Consider the following 14,652-nt stretch of genomic DNA (forward strand, 5'->3'; position numbering starts at 1 on the left):
GCTTTTCGGCGCTTTTTCGCACGAAACGCGGCTTTCCAGCGCTAGCGGCTATGGCTTTTTCGGGTTACGAAAAAAATCGGGTTACGAACGCCGCGGCGGAACGAATTAATTTCGTAACCCGAGGCACCACTGTATTAAAATTATAGTACACATAGAAAGTTTAATATTTGTAAGAGTCTAAACAGGTGAGGGACAAATAAAAAACAGGTTGCGTACCTGTAACTGTGGTTCTTTGAGTAGTCATCAGTGCCCTTATACAAATGGATCTGTGCCTGTGCAGAGAACTCTTATGGAATGTTCTAGAGCTGAGCAGCTAGGTGGCAATATCCTCCCCCCCATACACTGCACATGCCCTAGCCCACCAAGCTACCTCAATTATGGAGTCCACTGTATGTAGCAGGCACCTGAAAGAGCGGAGGCAAGGAGGGTTGTGTGAGGGCCCAAATGACTACTCAAAGAACCAAAGTTACAGGTAAACAACCTGTTCTTAGTTGTAGTCTCTGTGCTTCACACAAATGGGCGACTGTAAAGCATACCCAAAGTAAGAGGGTCAGGTCACTGAAGGACAGAAGAAAGGGCAGCATGATCAAAGTTGGCATCTGCTCCAGACCTGCAATCCAAGTGGTAACACTGAATCAAGGTTGAAGGCTGTGACCAAATTGCAGCTTTGTATAAATCAGGTAAGGAGATTACTTGCAGAAGGGTTGTTGAAGAAGCAATTGCTCTGGTAGAATGGGCCCATACATTAACAGGGAGTGGGCAATTTTCATTTCATAAGCCAAGCAGACAGTGTGAAGAATCCATTTGGAAAATCTCTGAGAGGAAACTCCTTGGCCTTTCTGAGCACCACAATAGCAAACAAAAAGTCTATTAGATAGACAAAATGCTGCTGAATGCTGGATATAAAAGGCTAGCACTCGGCATGTGTCCAGGCAGTGCAGAGATCTCTCCAGGGGAGTTTGTGGATTGGGATAGAACGTAGGCAGTACGTTATCCTGGTTGATATAAAATTGAGAAACTATTTTTGGCAAAAATGGTATGTCTGGTTGCAATGCCCCCTCACCTTGGTGGAATATTAGAAAGGATTCATAGTTACAAGTTCAGATGCCCTCCTTGCCAAGGTACTGGCCACCAAAAAGGCCATCTTCATGGTAAATAAGTGTTCATCTGAGGAGGCCATCAGCTTGAAAGGTTGCCATGTCAGTTGAGAGAGGCCCAAGGATAGCCAAAAGGAGGCAGAAAGGGCTAACAGATGAATCAAACCCTTAAGATACTTCTTAACAATAGGCTGGTAAAAAGGACCCTATTCGTATGCAACATTGGCTGGTGAGCAACAATTGCAGCCAGGTAAACCTTCGGAGATGGAAAGGCAATACTCCACGATATGCCTCCTCCCAGGCAGAAAAGACACTTTGAGACTTTCCAATCACAAGAGGAACATTTAAAAAGAGAAGTTGAGGCCATAGAAATAAAGAAGATAGAGCACATTCCAGGGGGAAGGGGGGGCAAGAGGCAGAAAAGACAGATAAAAAGTATCTTCTGTGTTGTTTTTAAGAAAGACGGTGAGAAATACAGTGAAAGAAGTAGAAGAGAAATGCGAAGAAGCGAAAGAAAATACAGTGGTGCCTCGGGTTACGAAAGTAATTCGTTCCGCGGCCGCTTTCGTAACCCGAAAAGCCTTCGTAAGCCGAATTGCCATAGGCGCTAATGGGGAAAAGCCGCGATTCCGTGTAAAATAGCGCCGAAAAGCACCAAAAGTTTTTTCGTAACCCGAAAAAACATTCGTAACCCGGAACAATTATTTCCAATGGGATTTTTTTCGTATCCCGAAAATTTCGTAACCTGGGTATTTCGTATCCCGTGGTACCACTGTACTCAGGACCAGAACGCTCCGATGAGACTAGCTCTGATAGTGGAAAAGAAACTGAGTTGATGGTAGCCTGGTGGGCTATGGCATGCATGGTAGTCAATTGGAGGAGGGGTGTATTCCCACCAAGCTGCTCAGTTCTAGAATGTTTTGTAAGAGTTCCCTGAGCAAGCAAAGGCACAGACCCATTTATTTGAGGCACAGAGACCATGCCAAAGAATGAGAGTTTACATAGTCAAGGAAAATCAACTACAGAACAGTGGCAAAGCAGATGCTCTACTTTGGGCTGGGATTAATGGGTCCCTCTAGAAGTTGTTGAACCGAAGCATCTAGCAATCCTCACCACTGGCTATGCTGGGCCAGACCTCTGTGATTTGTAGTCCAATAACATGAGAGAGTTGCACAATTCTCACACCTGACCTAGAAAGATCTCAGGCAGCAGGGCTTATATTTGAGATCTTTGAAAAAGACCAGAAAGGTTCTGTGAACTAACAGCCTGACTAAGGCAGTCCTGAAACACTGTACTTTCTCAAAAATAAAAGCGGAAAGAGTACAGAAGAAGGTAAACGGTAAAGATCACTTTATGTCAAAGGGAGGGCTGCAGCATTTGCGACTTTTATGACTGAAGGGATCTTTGGAATTAAAATCTTACTTTATCATCTGCTCTGATAGATCTCAACTTCATTATCAGCTGGAAGCGAAGAAAGTTATTGGTCCCAATTGACTGAAGTTCTAGCAGTTTACAGAGAGCAACTAGCTGGGGTCTTGTGAGATTATCAAGGGTTAGTTCATCTTCAAACAGTTTAGAGAATCGTAATATTTCTTCATTGCTTGGTCTTTCACCAGTTTCACGGATCTGAAAAGTAGAAAATCCATGTTATAAAAGGCATACAACTGTTTTTACAACCTTTATTCAAAACAGAATTTGAGGGGAGGAGGGAAATCACTAATATGTGGTATTCTAGGCTATGTTACTTGGTATGTCGGACAACTTGAAATTTCTTTACAACCCTCCAACTAGTAAGAACACAGTATTTACAATGACAAGAAAGGTCTAAAAACTTGCAGACACTTTTTGAAAAAGCATTGAATATTCTGGCTACAGGTGTATAGAATGGAACTGCTAACTGAATGTTTAACATTGTTCTTTCAGTTGTAATGGCAGAGTGCCAACAAAACCTTCAGTAAGCTGACATAGTATGTACTGGTTGAGTTGATACACCGACCAGCACAAAATATTGCCCTGGCATGGAGAGCTCAGAAAAAGTTCAATAGGGGTTTATTTCTTACCCTTGCTGCATTGGTAGGTTGTTTTGACTATGCCAGGCATAGATGAGGTGGAAGGAATTGTGAGGCCTGTTCTGGCCAGGTCACTGCAGCTGAATTGCAGTACAAGAAAAATGTACTTTTAAATGAAAAAAAGAAACTTCAGCTAAGCTTGTAAAAGTCCCCTTCTGGTTAGATGTTTAACAAGCTCCACTGTCAAGACATCTCTTAATACTTCTACAAGGAGAAAATGAGTAATTTTTTTACTGCTGGTTGGATGCTTAAAAACCCTGATACTTTAATATCTTTTTAAGTATATAAAGTTTAAAAAGTTTATATATAAACTTTAATGTTTAATATCTTTATGAGTATATAAAGTTTATAAAGTAAGTAGAAAGGATGTAGGAATGGAGAATGAAGCCAAGAAAGGGAAAGAAGAGAAAAAGAGACATTAAAGGAAAGTAAATGATTGAGGGAAGATTTTAGATAGAAAGAAGGAAAGAATGATGTTGGTAAAGTTGTTAAATTCTCGAATGGTAATTACTGTATATAAATACACTTGTTGGTTTAGCTGCACTTCCTCTTCTTAAGTTTTTTTCTTTTCTTCTTTTGTATGATATTTGTGTTGCTTTATATTTTTTTAACTAATAATATTTTTTAAAAATAAAGTTTATAAAGAGTGTGTGTGTGTATGAGCAGTGTGAAGATATCTGAGTTAGACACTAATTGTTCAAAGCATTGATCTACATAAGAAATACAACGGAGAACATAACTGGGATTACAATTTATTTAAAAGAACTATTGAGACAGTAAAGAGTTAAAAGAAGTGAGATAGAAGAGAGCTGTTGTTTATGTTCCAGAGATCTGTGCTCTATGGGAAGAAACCAGTAAGAGGAAGTGAACTGTTTCAACTCTTGCCAATTGAATTCTGGGGTTTGTAATAAGAATCTACTATACTCCATTATAGGTGGAGATTAATGACACCTCCTGGATAAAAAGAGCAACTGCAACATGGGGAAAAATTGTGGTTTTTTAAAAAAAATTGCTTGTTTGATAAATTAAACAGACAGAATTACAGCTGTTGTTACCCAAAAAGGTGGGGGGACTTGGGAGTCCCCATCAACAGTGACAGCATCTATTTGGTATCTTGGGGAAATTATTAGTTCAACAGGAGGCCTGTAAGAGGTAACTTAACGGGATCTTTCCAACTATGTATACTAATAGTAACTGCAGAGAGACTCCAGTTTCAAGAAATAACAGTTGTATTTACAAATGTGCAAAGATGAATACAAACACACAAATCAAATGCAACTTTAGAATCATACAAGGCTAGCAGAAGTAAAGATGTGTAGGGTTGGATAGCGAGAAATCAGGAACTATCAAGTGACGGTTACCAGTCCTGAAGATAGGTCCATGGAAAACGAAAGTGTAGCTCACACAGCCTCTTACTGAGTGAGCGAGGGATACCCTCTGTGCACATTGGGTTTGTGGATAAATTATGAGCGCAAATGGTGTGCAAGGGCTGGCATTTACATCTGATTTCACAAGATATGCAGAAATCCTGTGGGAGGATGGAGTAATCAGCAGAGTAAACCCATTTAAATGTTATTTAGTGGTATCCAGGTCTTCCACATCTTCAGGCCAGCATGCCTTTCCCATGTGAAATTTCCTGGAATCCTATTATGACCTCTTAAAAACATGGCTGACTCTAGATATGGAATAAAAAAATATGAAACCCCATATTCAATTGGGAGGGTAGGGTACACTAGTACTATATACCAATTACTCAACAAGATGGTTATGTTAGCTGATATACTGAATGAACTCAGGCTTCTTGAAAGTGATTTTAAGCTGTGGCATCAGGACTGTGTAAATGAAATACACAGACTGGTGGTGCAGTGGTTAAATGCCTGTACTGCAGCCACTCACTCACAAGCCACAAGTTTGCAAGTTCAATACCAGCCAGGGCTCAGGCTTGACTCAGGCTAGCATCCTTCTGAGGTCGCTAAAAAGACTACCCAGCTTGATAGAGGCAATTAGTTGTAAACCACTTAGAGATTCCTTAGAGTGGTATGAAGTGGTATATAAATGAAGCTGTTAAATATGCAAAGCTTGGAAAACAGAAAAAGAGTATTTGGTGGGAGAAACAGAAGTGACAGGAATACGTACTGAGGAGTCAGAAGAGATGACTAAAGAAGGTATCTGACACAGATAGGTGCGCAGTTCAGATAGAGAGAAAAATTAGAGGAAAGGATGCTAACATTCAAAGACTGCCAGAGAGGTGCAACAAACATTTCTGAAAAAAAGATATATTCAAGCACAATTACAATCATCAGGCGATTTTAATGAAAGAAAAAGACAAAACATTGCACTGTAAAGATGTTAGATGGGCTTAAAGACATATTTGGAAGAAGTGGAGTGTCTATATGTTTTTGATATTAAAATTAAGTACTGCAAGAAAACCAGGTACAAGATATAAATGTAAAGAATTGGATATAAGAATATTGGATATATGATGACCTTTTGTTGATTAGTATTTGATGAAATTTAATAGAAAAGGAAGAAGGGGGGAGAAAAAAAGAAATAAACCTATATTTTAATTTCTTTCTAGAATGTTGAACTAGACATAATATGTTATTTCAAAAATATGGTAGTAGGCATTGTAAAATAAGCATTAATAAAAAGATAAAATTAAGGAATACAGATTATTACAAATAAGAGAAAAATACAGAAACTTCAGTGTATACTTGTTTAATTATTTTTAACTGTTGTAACAGATTAGCTTTCATATAATACATGGAAGTAGAACTAATGTCACAACAGAGCATGCAAGTATTTATAACCATTTGTTAGGAGATAGGAAGTTGTGTGTTTTTCCCTGCTCCTATGCTTGTGTCTTCTATATTCCCATATATGTTGTTCTTATATATAAACACGGTATGTGTTAATAAAAATATTTCCCACTCCCCCAAAAAGAATTTGTAACATCAATACAGTCTGTGGGAGAGATCATCCAACAAACTGGATACAGTATCACCAATATGCTCATCACCAATATGCTCAAGATATGCACCACTATTTCTCTCTTTCCACAAACTGAAAAGCAGCTGATTTCTGTCTTCCTGTGTAGAAGTGGAAGCTAAACCCATCCTCTCAGATGTATACTTGACATCAGACAGAACAATGCATTTTCTATGATGATATATCATGACTAACCAGTTACACTGTGTGTATCTGTATGTGTGTGTGAGTGCATAGATTATCTGGATTACCTTCTCCAATATGACCCTGCTCAGGTTATAATTTTGGGCAGGTCTTACAATATATGTGATCTATTAAACACAGATACAGTATAAGTAAACAGTTGTTCAACCTAGGTTTTGAAATTCATTTCCAAGGAAAGTCTATTAAATCCTAGCTCCATTCCTTCCAGCAGCAAGACAAACAAGACCTGCTTGTTAAGATAGGTTTTTGGTCTACCAGAGTGATTTTTCTGCTCCTGTTTTTTGCCCTCAAACCTGCTCTTTTTTATGTAATATATTTTTATTTTATTGAATGCGGTAGATTTAAACTATACTTATATATTACTCCTTAGCCACCTTTGGGATCTATAGTGAAGAAAGACATTTATATAAAATCAACTAATAAATAAGAATAAGAATTTAATTTTTTACCTTTTGAAAGAAGGTTGAAAAGTCTTTAGTCGCATTTCCTTTGGCTGCTTTATTTTTTAAGGCTATCTCTTCTATAGTATCTTGAAGAAATTTAGCCACTTCAAGCTTCAATCTTAGTTCTTTCTTCAACCTCTCTTCCTATCAAGAAAAATACATTTTACTGTACACCTCCTCTGCATATGAACAAAAAGCCCTGGAGTTTTGCTGGAGTATGGGCAAAATCAAAACAAGAAGTGAGTATTAAAAGTTTACTAATGCAATGCTTACCTGACCAGTTTAATTTCACATTTGCATATCTTTAGTTCTGAATAAAAATCTGCAGAAACATGCTCAAGAAAGCTATTTTGTACAAGACCATCTAAGGAAGTCTTTCCACAGCATTTCATAAACACTAACAGTGGGACTCTGGCAAGATGAGAGTTGTGTATTTATTACCGTTTTTTAATCATCTAGCTTTTGGTTCAGATGGCAGACAGTTAAGTGCAGCCAACCTGGGTTTAGTTTTTTGTGGGGTTTTCAGGCTATGTGGTCTTGTTCTAGAAGAATTTTCTCCAAATAATAAATTCTTCTAGAACATAGCCACATACAGTTGAAACAGACCACAAGGACCACCCAGTCCAAGCCCCTGCCATGCAGGAACGCTCAATCAAAGCATACCCAACAGATGGCCATCCAGCCTCTGCTTAAAGACCTACAAGGAAGGAGACTCCACCACTCTCCGAGGAAGGAGTGTGTTCCACTGTCGAACAGGCCTTACTGTCAGGAAGTTCCTACTAATGTTGAGGTGGAATCTCTTTTCCTGCAGCTTGCATCCATTGTTCTGGGTCATGTTCTCTGGAGCAGCAGAAAACAAACTTGCTCCCTCCTCAATATGACATCCCTTTCAATATTTAAACAGGGCTATCATATCACCTCTTAATCTTCTTTTCTCCAGGCTAAACATCCCCAGCTCCCTAAGTCGTTCCTCATAGGGCATGGTTTCCAGACCCTTCACCATTTTAGTCGCCCACTTTTGGACAAGCTCCAGTTTCTCCACATCCTTCTTGAATTGTGGTGCCCAGAACTGGACACAATATTCCAGGTGGGGCCAGACCAGAGCAGAATAGAGTGGAAATATTACTTCTGTTGATCTAGACACTATACTTTTATTGATGCAGCCTAAAATCACATTGGCCTTTTTAGCTGCCGAATCACACTGTTGACTCATATTCAACTTGTGGTCTACTTGGACTCCTAGATTCCTTTCACACATAGTTTCATTCCGCCAGGTGTAACCCATCCTATATCTGTGCATTTCATTTTTCTGCCCTAAGTGCAGTACCGTACATTTCTCCGTGCTGAATTTCATTTTGTTAGCTTTGGCCAAGCTTTCTAGTCTATTCAGGTCATTTTGAATTTTGATCCTGTCCTCTGGGGTATTAGCTACTCCTCCTAATTTGGTGTCATCTGCAAATTTGATAAGTATGCCCCCAATTCTGTCATCCAAGTCATTGATAAAGATGTTGAACAGCACTGGGCCCAGGACACAGCCCTGTTGGACCCCACTGGTCACTTCTCTCCAGGATGAAAAGGAGCCATTGTTGAGTACTCTTTGGGTACAGCCAGTCAACCAATTACAAATCCATGTAACAGTTACCTTGTCTAGCCCACATTTTACAAGCTTGTTTGCAAGAATGTCATGGGAAACCTTGTCAAAGGCCTTACTGAAATCAAGATATACTATATCCACAGCATTCCCTTCATCTACCAAGCTGGTAATTTTATCAAAGAAAGAGATCAGATTTGTCTGGCATGACTTGTTTCTCTGAGACCCATGTTGACTTTTTGTGATTATGGCATTGGCTTCTAAATGTTCATAGACTCTGTTTAATTATCTGCTCTAGAATCTTTCGTGGTATTTAGATAGCCTAAAACACCCACAAAAAGTATGTATGCCAGCCGTGAAAGCCTTCAACCTGGGTTTAGGTTGAAACAAGGATGGACACGCAACGCCCAAAGGCCCTGAACTGCCAGTGCTAACATTTGGGTCAACCCCAGACATCTTGGTCAGTAAGGAACTCCTAGAATCACTGATGCATGTTACGGTTTGATGCTCCTGAGAAATGAAGAAGCATAAAGTAGGCTAGGGGACAGAAATACAGTATTTTCTAATCCTCCACTCTGGGAGAATGAAACCTAATAAAGTATCTCTCCTTCCTTTTTGTTCTTTCACTGCTCCAAAAGAAAAACTAGCTTAGTCCGCTTTCTATCCTAGCTTAGTTTAGACTAGCCTAACACTCTTATAGAGCTTTCCTTAAAATTTAGCTTATTTCCTTAATAATAGTAGCTAGCTATTGCACACATGCATGCATTTTCTTTTGGAGTCATGTATAATTTCCAGTATGGATGGTGGCTTCACAAGGAAATTAATTGCCTTGTGCTCGGTACGTACTCTGGACTGCATTTCTAGGACTTTCTCATGTTAAGAGAGAACAAAAACCTATTGGACTTTTATTACCATACCTCTCTTCAACAGCACAACAGGAACTTTGGAATATTGTGTCCAGTTCTGGGCACCACAATTCAAAAAGGGTGTTGACAAGCCGAAGCGTGTCCAGAGGCAGACAACCAAAATGGTGAAGGGATCTAGAAACCATGCCTTATCTGGAGAGTCTTAAGGAACTGGGTATGTTTAGCGTGGAGAAGAGATGGTTAAGAGGTGATATGGTAGCCCTATTTAAGTATTTGAAGGGGTGTCACACTGAGGATGGAGCAAGCTTGCTTTCTGCTGCTCCGGGGACTAGAACCCGGAACAATGGATGCAAGCTACAGGAAAAGAGATTCCACCTCAACATTAGGAGGAACTTCCTGACAGTAAGGGCTGTTCGACAGTGGAAAACGCTCCCTCGGAATGTAGTGGAGTCTCCTTCCTTGGAGGTATTTAAGCAGAGGCTGGATGGCCATCTGTCAGGGATGCCTTGATTGAGTGTTCCTGCATAGCAGAATGGGGTTGGACTGGATCTCTTTCAACTCTATTATTCTAGGGGCTTTTTGTGCAATTGATAGCCCCTGCACTCTCTCTTGCTCATTCCCCCTTAATCTTTAGCTAGCTGCTGCACACATGTACTGCATACATGGGGTGGAGGGAGAAAACAGGCTCCTGGGAATAGCAAAGTGGGGTAGGAGAATGCGTAAGCCCAACATCAGGACTGCAGCGGAGTGTCACTATCATACCTGTGGTGTAATGGTGTGGCAGTGTTTTCCCACGAATGAAAAGATGACTTCTAACAACACTTCAGAGGCACAGCATCAACAGATCAGTATCACGTTATATGATAGGTACTGTCAAAGGGGCTGTTATCTTTCTAAAATTGTAGTTTAAAACTTGCATGTGGTAAGGTGTCTCTGCTGCATCAGCCGCTCTAAGTCAGTGGCAGAACCAAGATCAATTTTCATTCATATGGAATTTGGATATGGCAGCATCTTCTACACTGTTGACACAGGCTGCCTCTGAGCTGGACAAAAAGCATGACCCTTTATATCTCCCAGGAAAGCAGTTATTATTCTTATTTTTAATTAATCTTAACCACCCTATATACCCTGGTCAAAAAAATCCCCTTCCTATCCACTAGCTCATTATATGTGGATTCCATTTTCAAATGGAATTCCTTACAGTTTCTCAGATTTTCTTGATTCATGTTTCTTACATGCGATATTGCTATTATTTTTATTTTTAAAGATATTTTGTATTGAATTTTAACATCATACTTAATACTTAAATTATGCAAAACAATAAACAATAATCACACATGACCAAAAACAAGAACATCTCTTGCAGGAAAAGCCATCCAAGAATTCTAGAACCAAATATTTCTTTGTATTTTCCCCATCTTCTGAATAGTGTTCTCATTATAATATGGTTTTTAAAGTCTGCATTTGCCTTTGTTTTCTCATACCACAGATTTCCCACCAAATCTAGCATCTTTTTACTTTATAAAATAATCAGTTTTTAAATCCACATCAGGCATGACAACTCAAAATATAATTTTGAGATTCAGCAATCCCAACCCTCTGCATCTAGCTTGCTTTCCACTAGGACCTACTTTAAGGACTCCTCAAAAAGTTTGGTACCCAAAAAGGCCAGGTTCTGTTTGGAGTGGGCATCTACATTCCAGCTCTATAATCAGAACAGCTGTCTCACTGCAGCAAGCAGGTCTTGAGCCCTGATGTTGAACTGGAATACGTCCAGAGAATAATCTTCTGAGAAGCCTGTTGTCTTTATCGGTTTATTCAGTCCCTGTCTAATATTAGTTCATCAGGAGAAATTTGATTCAGCAACTTCCTGGTCTAGAAGAGCTCTGGTCATAATGGAAACTGCCAGCTGCCCTGATAACTAGCAAGATAGCTTCATGCACCTTCTTGAGAGCTGCTCCAGCCTCCCAATCCTCAGATCCCTTCAGGGTGTCCTCTCCATCTTTACAAAATATAGCAGAATACATCAGGACAAATACAGGGGCACTGACCAATTGGATTTGCAGTTTGAACATGGAAATGGACATGGACTCTGCCTGATTGAGGCTGAACAGTGGTACTGCGGGGGAGCCAGTAATACAGAAGGGTTTCCCCTCCTGACTGCTCCTCCTATGTCTTTCTTTTTCCTGCCTGTGTGGAGTACTGGGAGAAGTATAGCCCAAAAAATCTACAAAAGGTTCCTCCCTTATCTGCTGGGCAATGTAAGTGTAAGCTTAGATTTAATATGTTTCCAATAAAATGAGTTTTAATTGTAAACAAAATATTTTCCAGAATTCTAATCTTTTCTTTAAAATAACACAAAACGCTATCATGTTGTTAAAAATGTGCTTCTTATCAGTATCAATATGGTACTATGTTGCTTGATACAATGGATAAAAATGGAGAGCATATGATTTTTAATATACACTTTGCAATCTTTAAAAACAATGAGATGGAGCTATTCGCCAATAATTTATACCTTATGAGAAGGTGGTACAAATCCTGGAAGAAATATAAATTCTGACTTTTAGTTAGCATGTTTTTAACTAGGACTTCTGGAACTCTTAGGATATATATTACATAGACAATATCTTCAACTTAGAAAATCAGCAAGGCCAAGGAGTATCAAATTGTTAACCCACATAGCAATTACCTTCTTAGACTTTGTCTCAAATGTTGAAGGAAGCATACCAGGGAACAATTTTAAGGCTACCGGAAGCAGGAATTCCATGAATGGAACAACAATAAAGACAAGGAAAGGGACCAATCGGAAAAGGTCAGCACATATACGAAGGAACTGTAAATAAAGATGCAAGAAAGTTAGTTTGTTACAACAGGAAAACAAAACTCAGTGTAACAGAAAGTGAACCCAAAGATCTGCTTACCATATGGTTAACACAGAAAAGTTTATCTGATTCTTAAAGAAGCAGAGCCCTCCCTCCAGTCCATCCTGGGCCATCCAGCCACGGGGGGAGAGATTCCACTGGGCCTGGCCTGAACTAAGAAAAAGAGCCCTCCCTCCAGTCCATCTGCCTTGGTCCAGGTCTCAGAGGGAGAGAAGAATGCTGAACCTGATCCCTTTCCCCACCATCATTCCCTTCTCCTTTTGTGTCGTGTCTTTTTAGATTGTAAGCCTGAGGGCAGGGAACTGACTAATTAAAAATAATAATAATTGTAAGCCGCCCTGAGAGCCTTTAGGGCTGAAGGGCAGGGTATAAATACCGTAAATAATAATAATAATAAAGTGTAGTAGGCTGCACTGACAGATACCAGTAGTTGGCTTTGTCATGTAGTTGCAGAGACGAAACAGATGACAGATAAGGAGCAGCTTGCCGCCGCCACCTCCCCCCCTTTGTTCACTGGGTTGGGGCCGCAACAACCACACCCCCAACTCAGCCTTTTTCAGGTGCAAAAAGGAGCAGCACAAAGACGCTCCTTTTTGTGCCAGGAAAAGGGCACCTTTACAGAGGCGGCATTTTTTCAGTGTTTCTTTGGTGCAACATGTCTAAACACCGAGCTGCAGAAATGCTGTGGATGTGCTGCACGTGCAGTTGCATGTGCAGCTTCCCAGCAGACTGGGGACATGCTGTTGTCTGAATGCCATGCCCCCCCCCCAGTCCGCTGGGAAGCCAGCTCTTTTTGATCGTCTGTTTCACCCCATAGCCCCCTTGACACAGTCTGTGAAAATTATCTGATTTTTGCAACATTACTTATGATTTAAAACAGAATGCATTCTAACGAACATACTTGCTTGATCCTAACTTCCATTATGTTCATGGAAGGGACTTTCTGTTTCTGCAGCCCCATGTCCTACCTGCCTCCTTTAATCTACTACTGCAGGCTGAGGAACACTGCCTTGTTTAGAATATACTACAAATAAAAAGAAGATGCTACAAAGTCAGATGTTCTATATTCAAATTGCAGTGCAATTTAGGATTAACATGTATACAACATGTTAATTTTTTTCAATAACGAAAATGAGAGTATGGTTTTACATATATTTCAGTTTCACATATTTTAGCTTAACTCCAACATCTATTACACTGTTACCTGTCCAAGTGTGCTCTGTTCAACGAAAGAAAGAAAAAATACAACTGCTATACAGTATATGACTTGGTATGAATATTAATTAGAGAGGAAAGGAAAGATTCGGCCACCAGGATACGTGCACCAGAGTTACATATATGCAAAATACTAGAAGCCCTTACTGATGGATCTGGTGGCAAAAAACAAACAAAACAATGCACAGCTGATTATTTTTTACAATAATAAAAACAAAGATATTTGTACAATGACACTATCAACTGATAATAAAATGCTACTTACACCTTTACCTGGAACATTGTATCTTTAAATAAGTGGCTCATTTAGGAAGAACTGCATCTTACTGTACTTAATACATATTTTTAATATTAGCAGACAAGCTAATTAGGTACAATTTCTACAAATGAGCCACTAAAGTGACAGGAAAGCTAAATGCTGGACCAAACTAATTAAAGCAGCACTTAATTGTTATAACAGTGATGGAAGCAACAAGTTTAGAAACATGTTCAGAAAATGAATAAGTTGCTGATTTCTCAAGCAAATATGAAAATGGGAAATGAAATGATGGATAACTCAAGGAACACTTTATTCACTTTCCCATAGTTTTTTACCCAGGAAAAAAAAGACACAGAACAAAACATAAAAAACAAAACAGGAGCCATTCTGTCTTTCTTCAAAGACTTTTTTTTTTCTGGAAAAATAGCGGGGAAATGGATTATGGAATATTTTCTTTGAGAAAGATGAAAAAATATTTAAGACAAGGTGCTCACATATTTTCTGCCCAAAATTCATTTCTGAAAATGATGTAAGAGGAAGACTTATGTGCACTGTCTGAGCATTACAATTCATGTTATTGCTTTCCTTTTCTCAACTCTTTTTGAGTATGTAATAAAAAACTAATGGAGATTAAAAAAAATGTCCTTGTTTTACTAATGTTGACAATTTCTTCTCTTTTTATTGTTTTTTTTTAACTGCTCCTCAAACCGGCAAAACCAGAGATGTAGGTACTGCTTACAGTTTAGGATCATGCAGCTCCATTTGTTTACTTAATTTTAAACCCAATTTGTAATTACAGTGGACCCTTGCCTTACGCGGGGGATCCGTTCCAGACCCCCCCACATACGGCTAATTCCCCCTGGGTTCGTGCGCACGGTGTGCATGTGCGCCACGGGCATGCGCCCCATTCATCTGAGCGTGTGTGCTCAAAGCTGTGTATAGTGTGCCCGCATATGACGCGGGCATGCTGTATATTCTGAATGATATATAAGAAATGAACAAGATATACTTTTCTTATGTCAGACATGTCATTTT

The 14,652-nt window shown here is 39.4% G+C and overlaps 1 protein-coding gene across 2 annotated transcripts in view; it reads right to left on the reverse strand.

Annotated features, from left to right (window-relative positions):
• The window catches only part of LETM1 (leucine zipper and EF-hand containing transmembrane protein 1), a 61,999-nt gene that overhangs the window by 30,728 nt on the left and 16,619 nt on the right, over nt 1–14,652 (reverse strand). For both annotated transcript variants that reach the window (XM_042457660.1, XM_042457661.1), the window contains exons 4-6: nt 11,951–12,094; nt 6,808–6,945; nt 2,520–2,723 (exon numbers count right to left, since the gene is read on the reverse strand). In XM_042457660.1, coding sequence (XP_042313594.1) covers nt 2,520–2,723; nt 6,808–6,945; nt 11,951–12,094 — 486 coding nt within the window. The remainder of the gene's footprint in view (nt 1–2,519; nt 2,724–6,807; nt 6,946–11,950; nt 12,095–14,652) is intronic.

Source organism: Sceloporus undulatus, chromosome 3 (assembly GCF_019175285.1).
Source record: "Sceloporus undulatus isolate JIND9_A2432 ecotype Alabama chromosome 3, SceUnd_v1.1, whole genome shotgun sequence".
Classification (NCBI taxonomy): Eukaryota; Metazoa; Chordata; class Lepidosauria; order Squamata; family Phrynosomatidae; genus Sceloporus; species Sceloporus undulatus.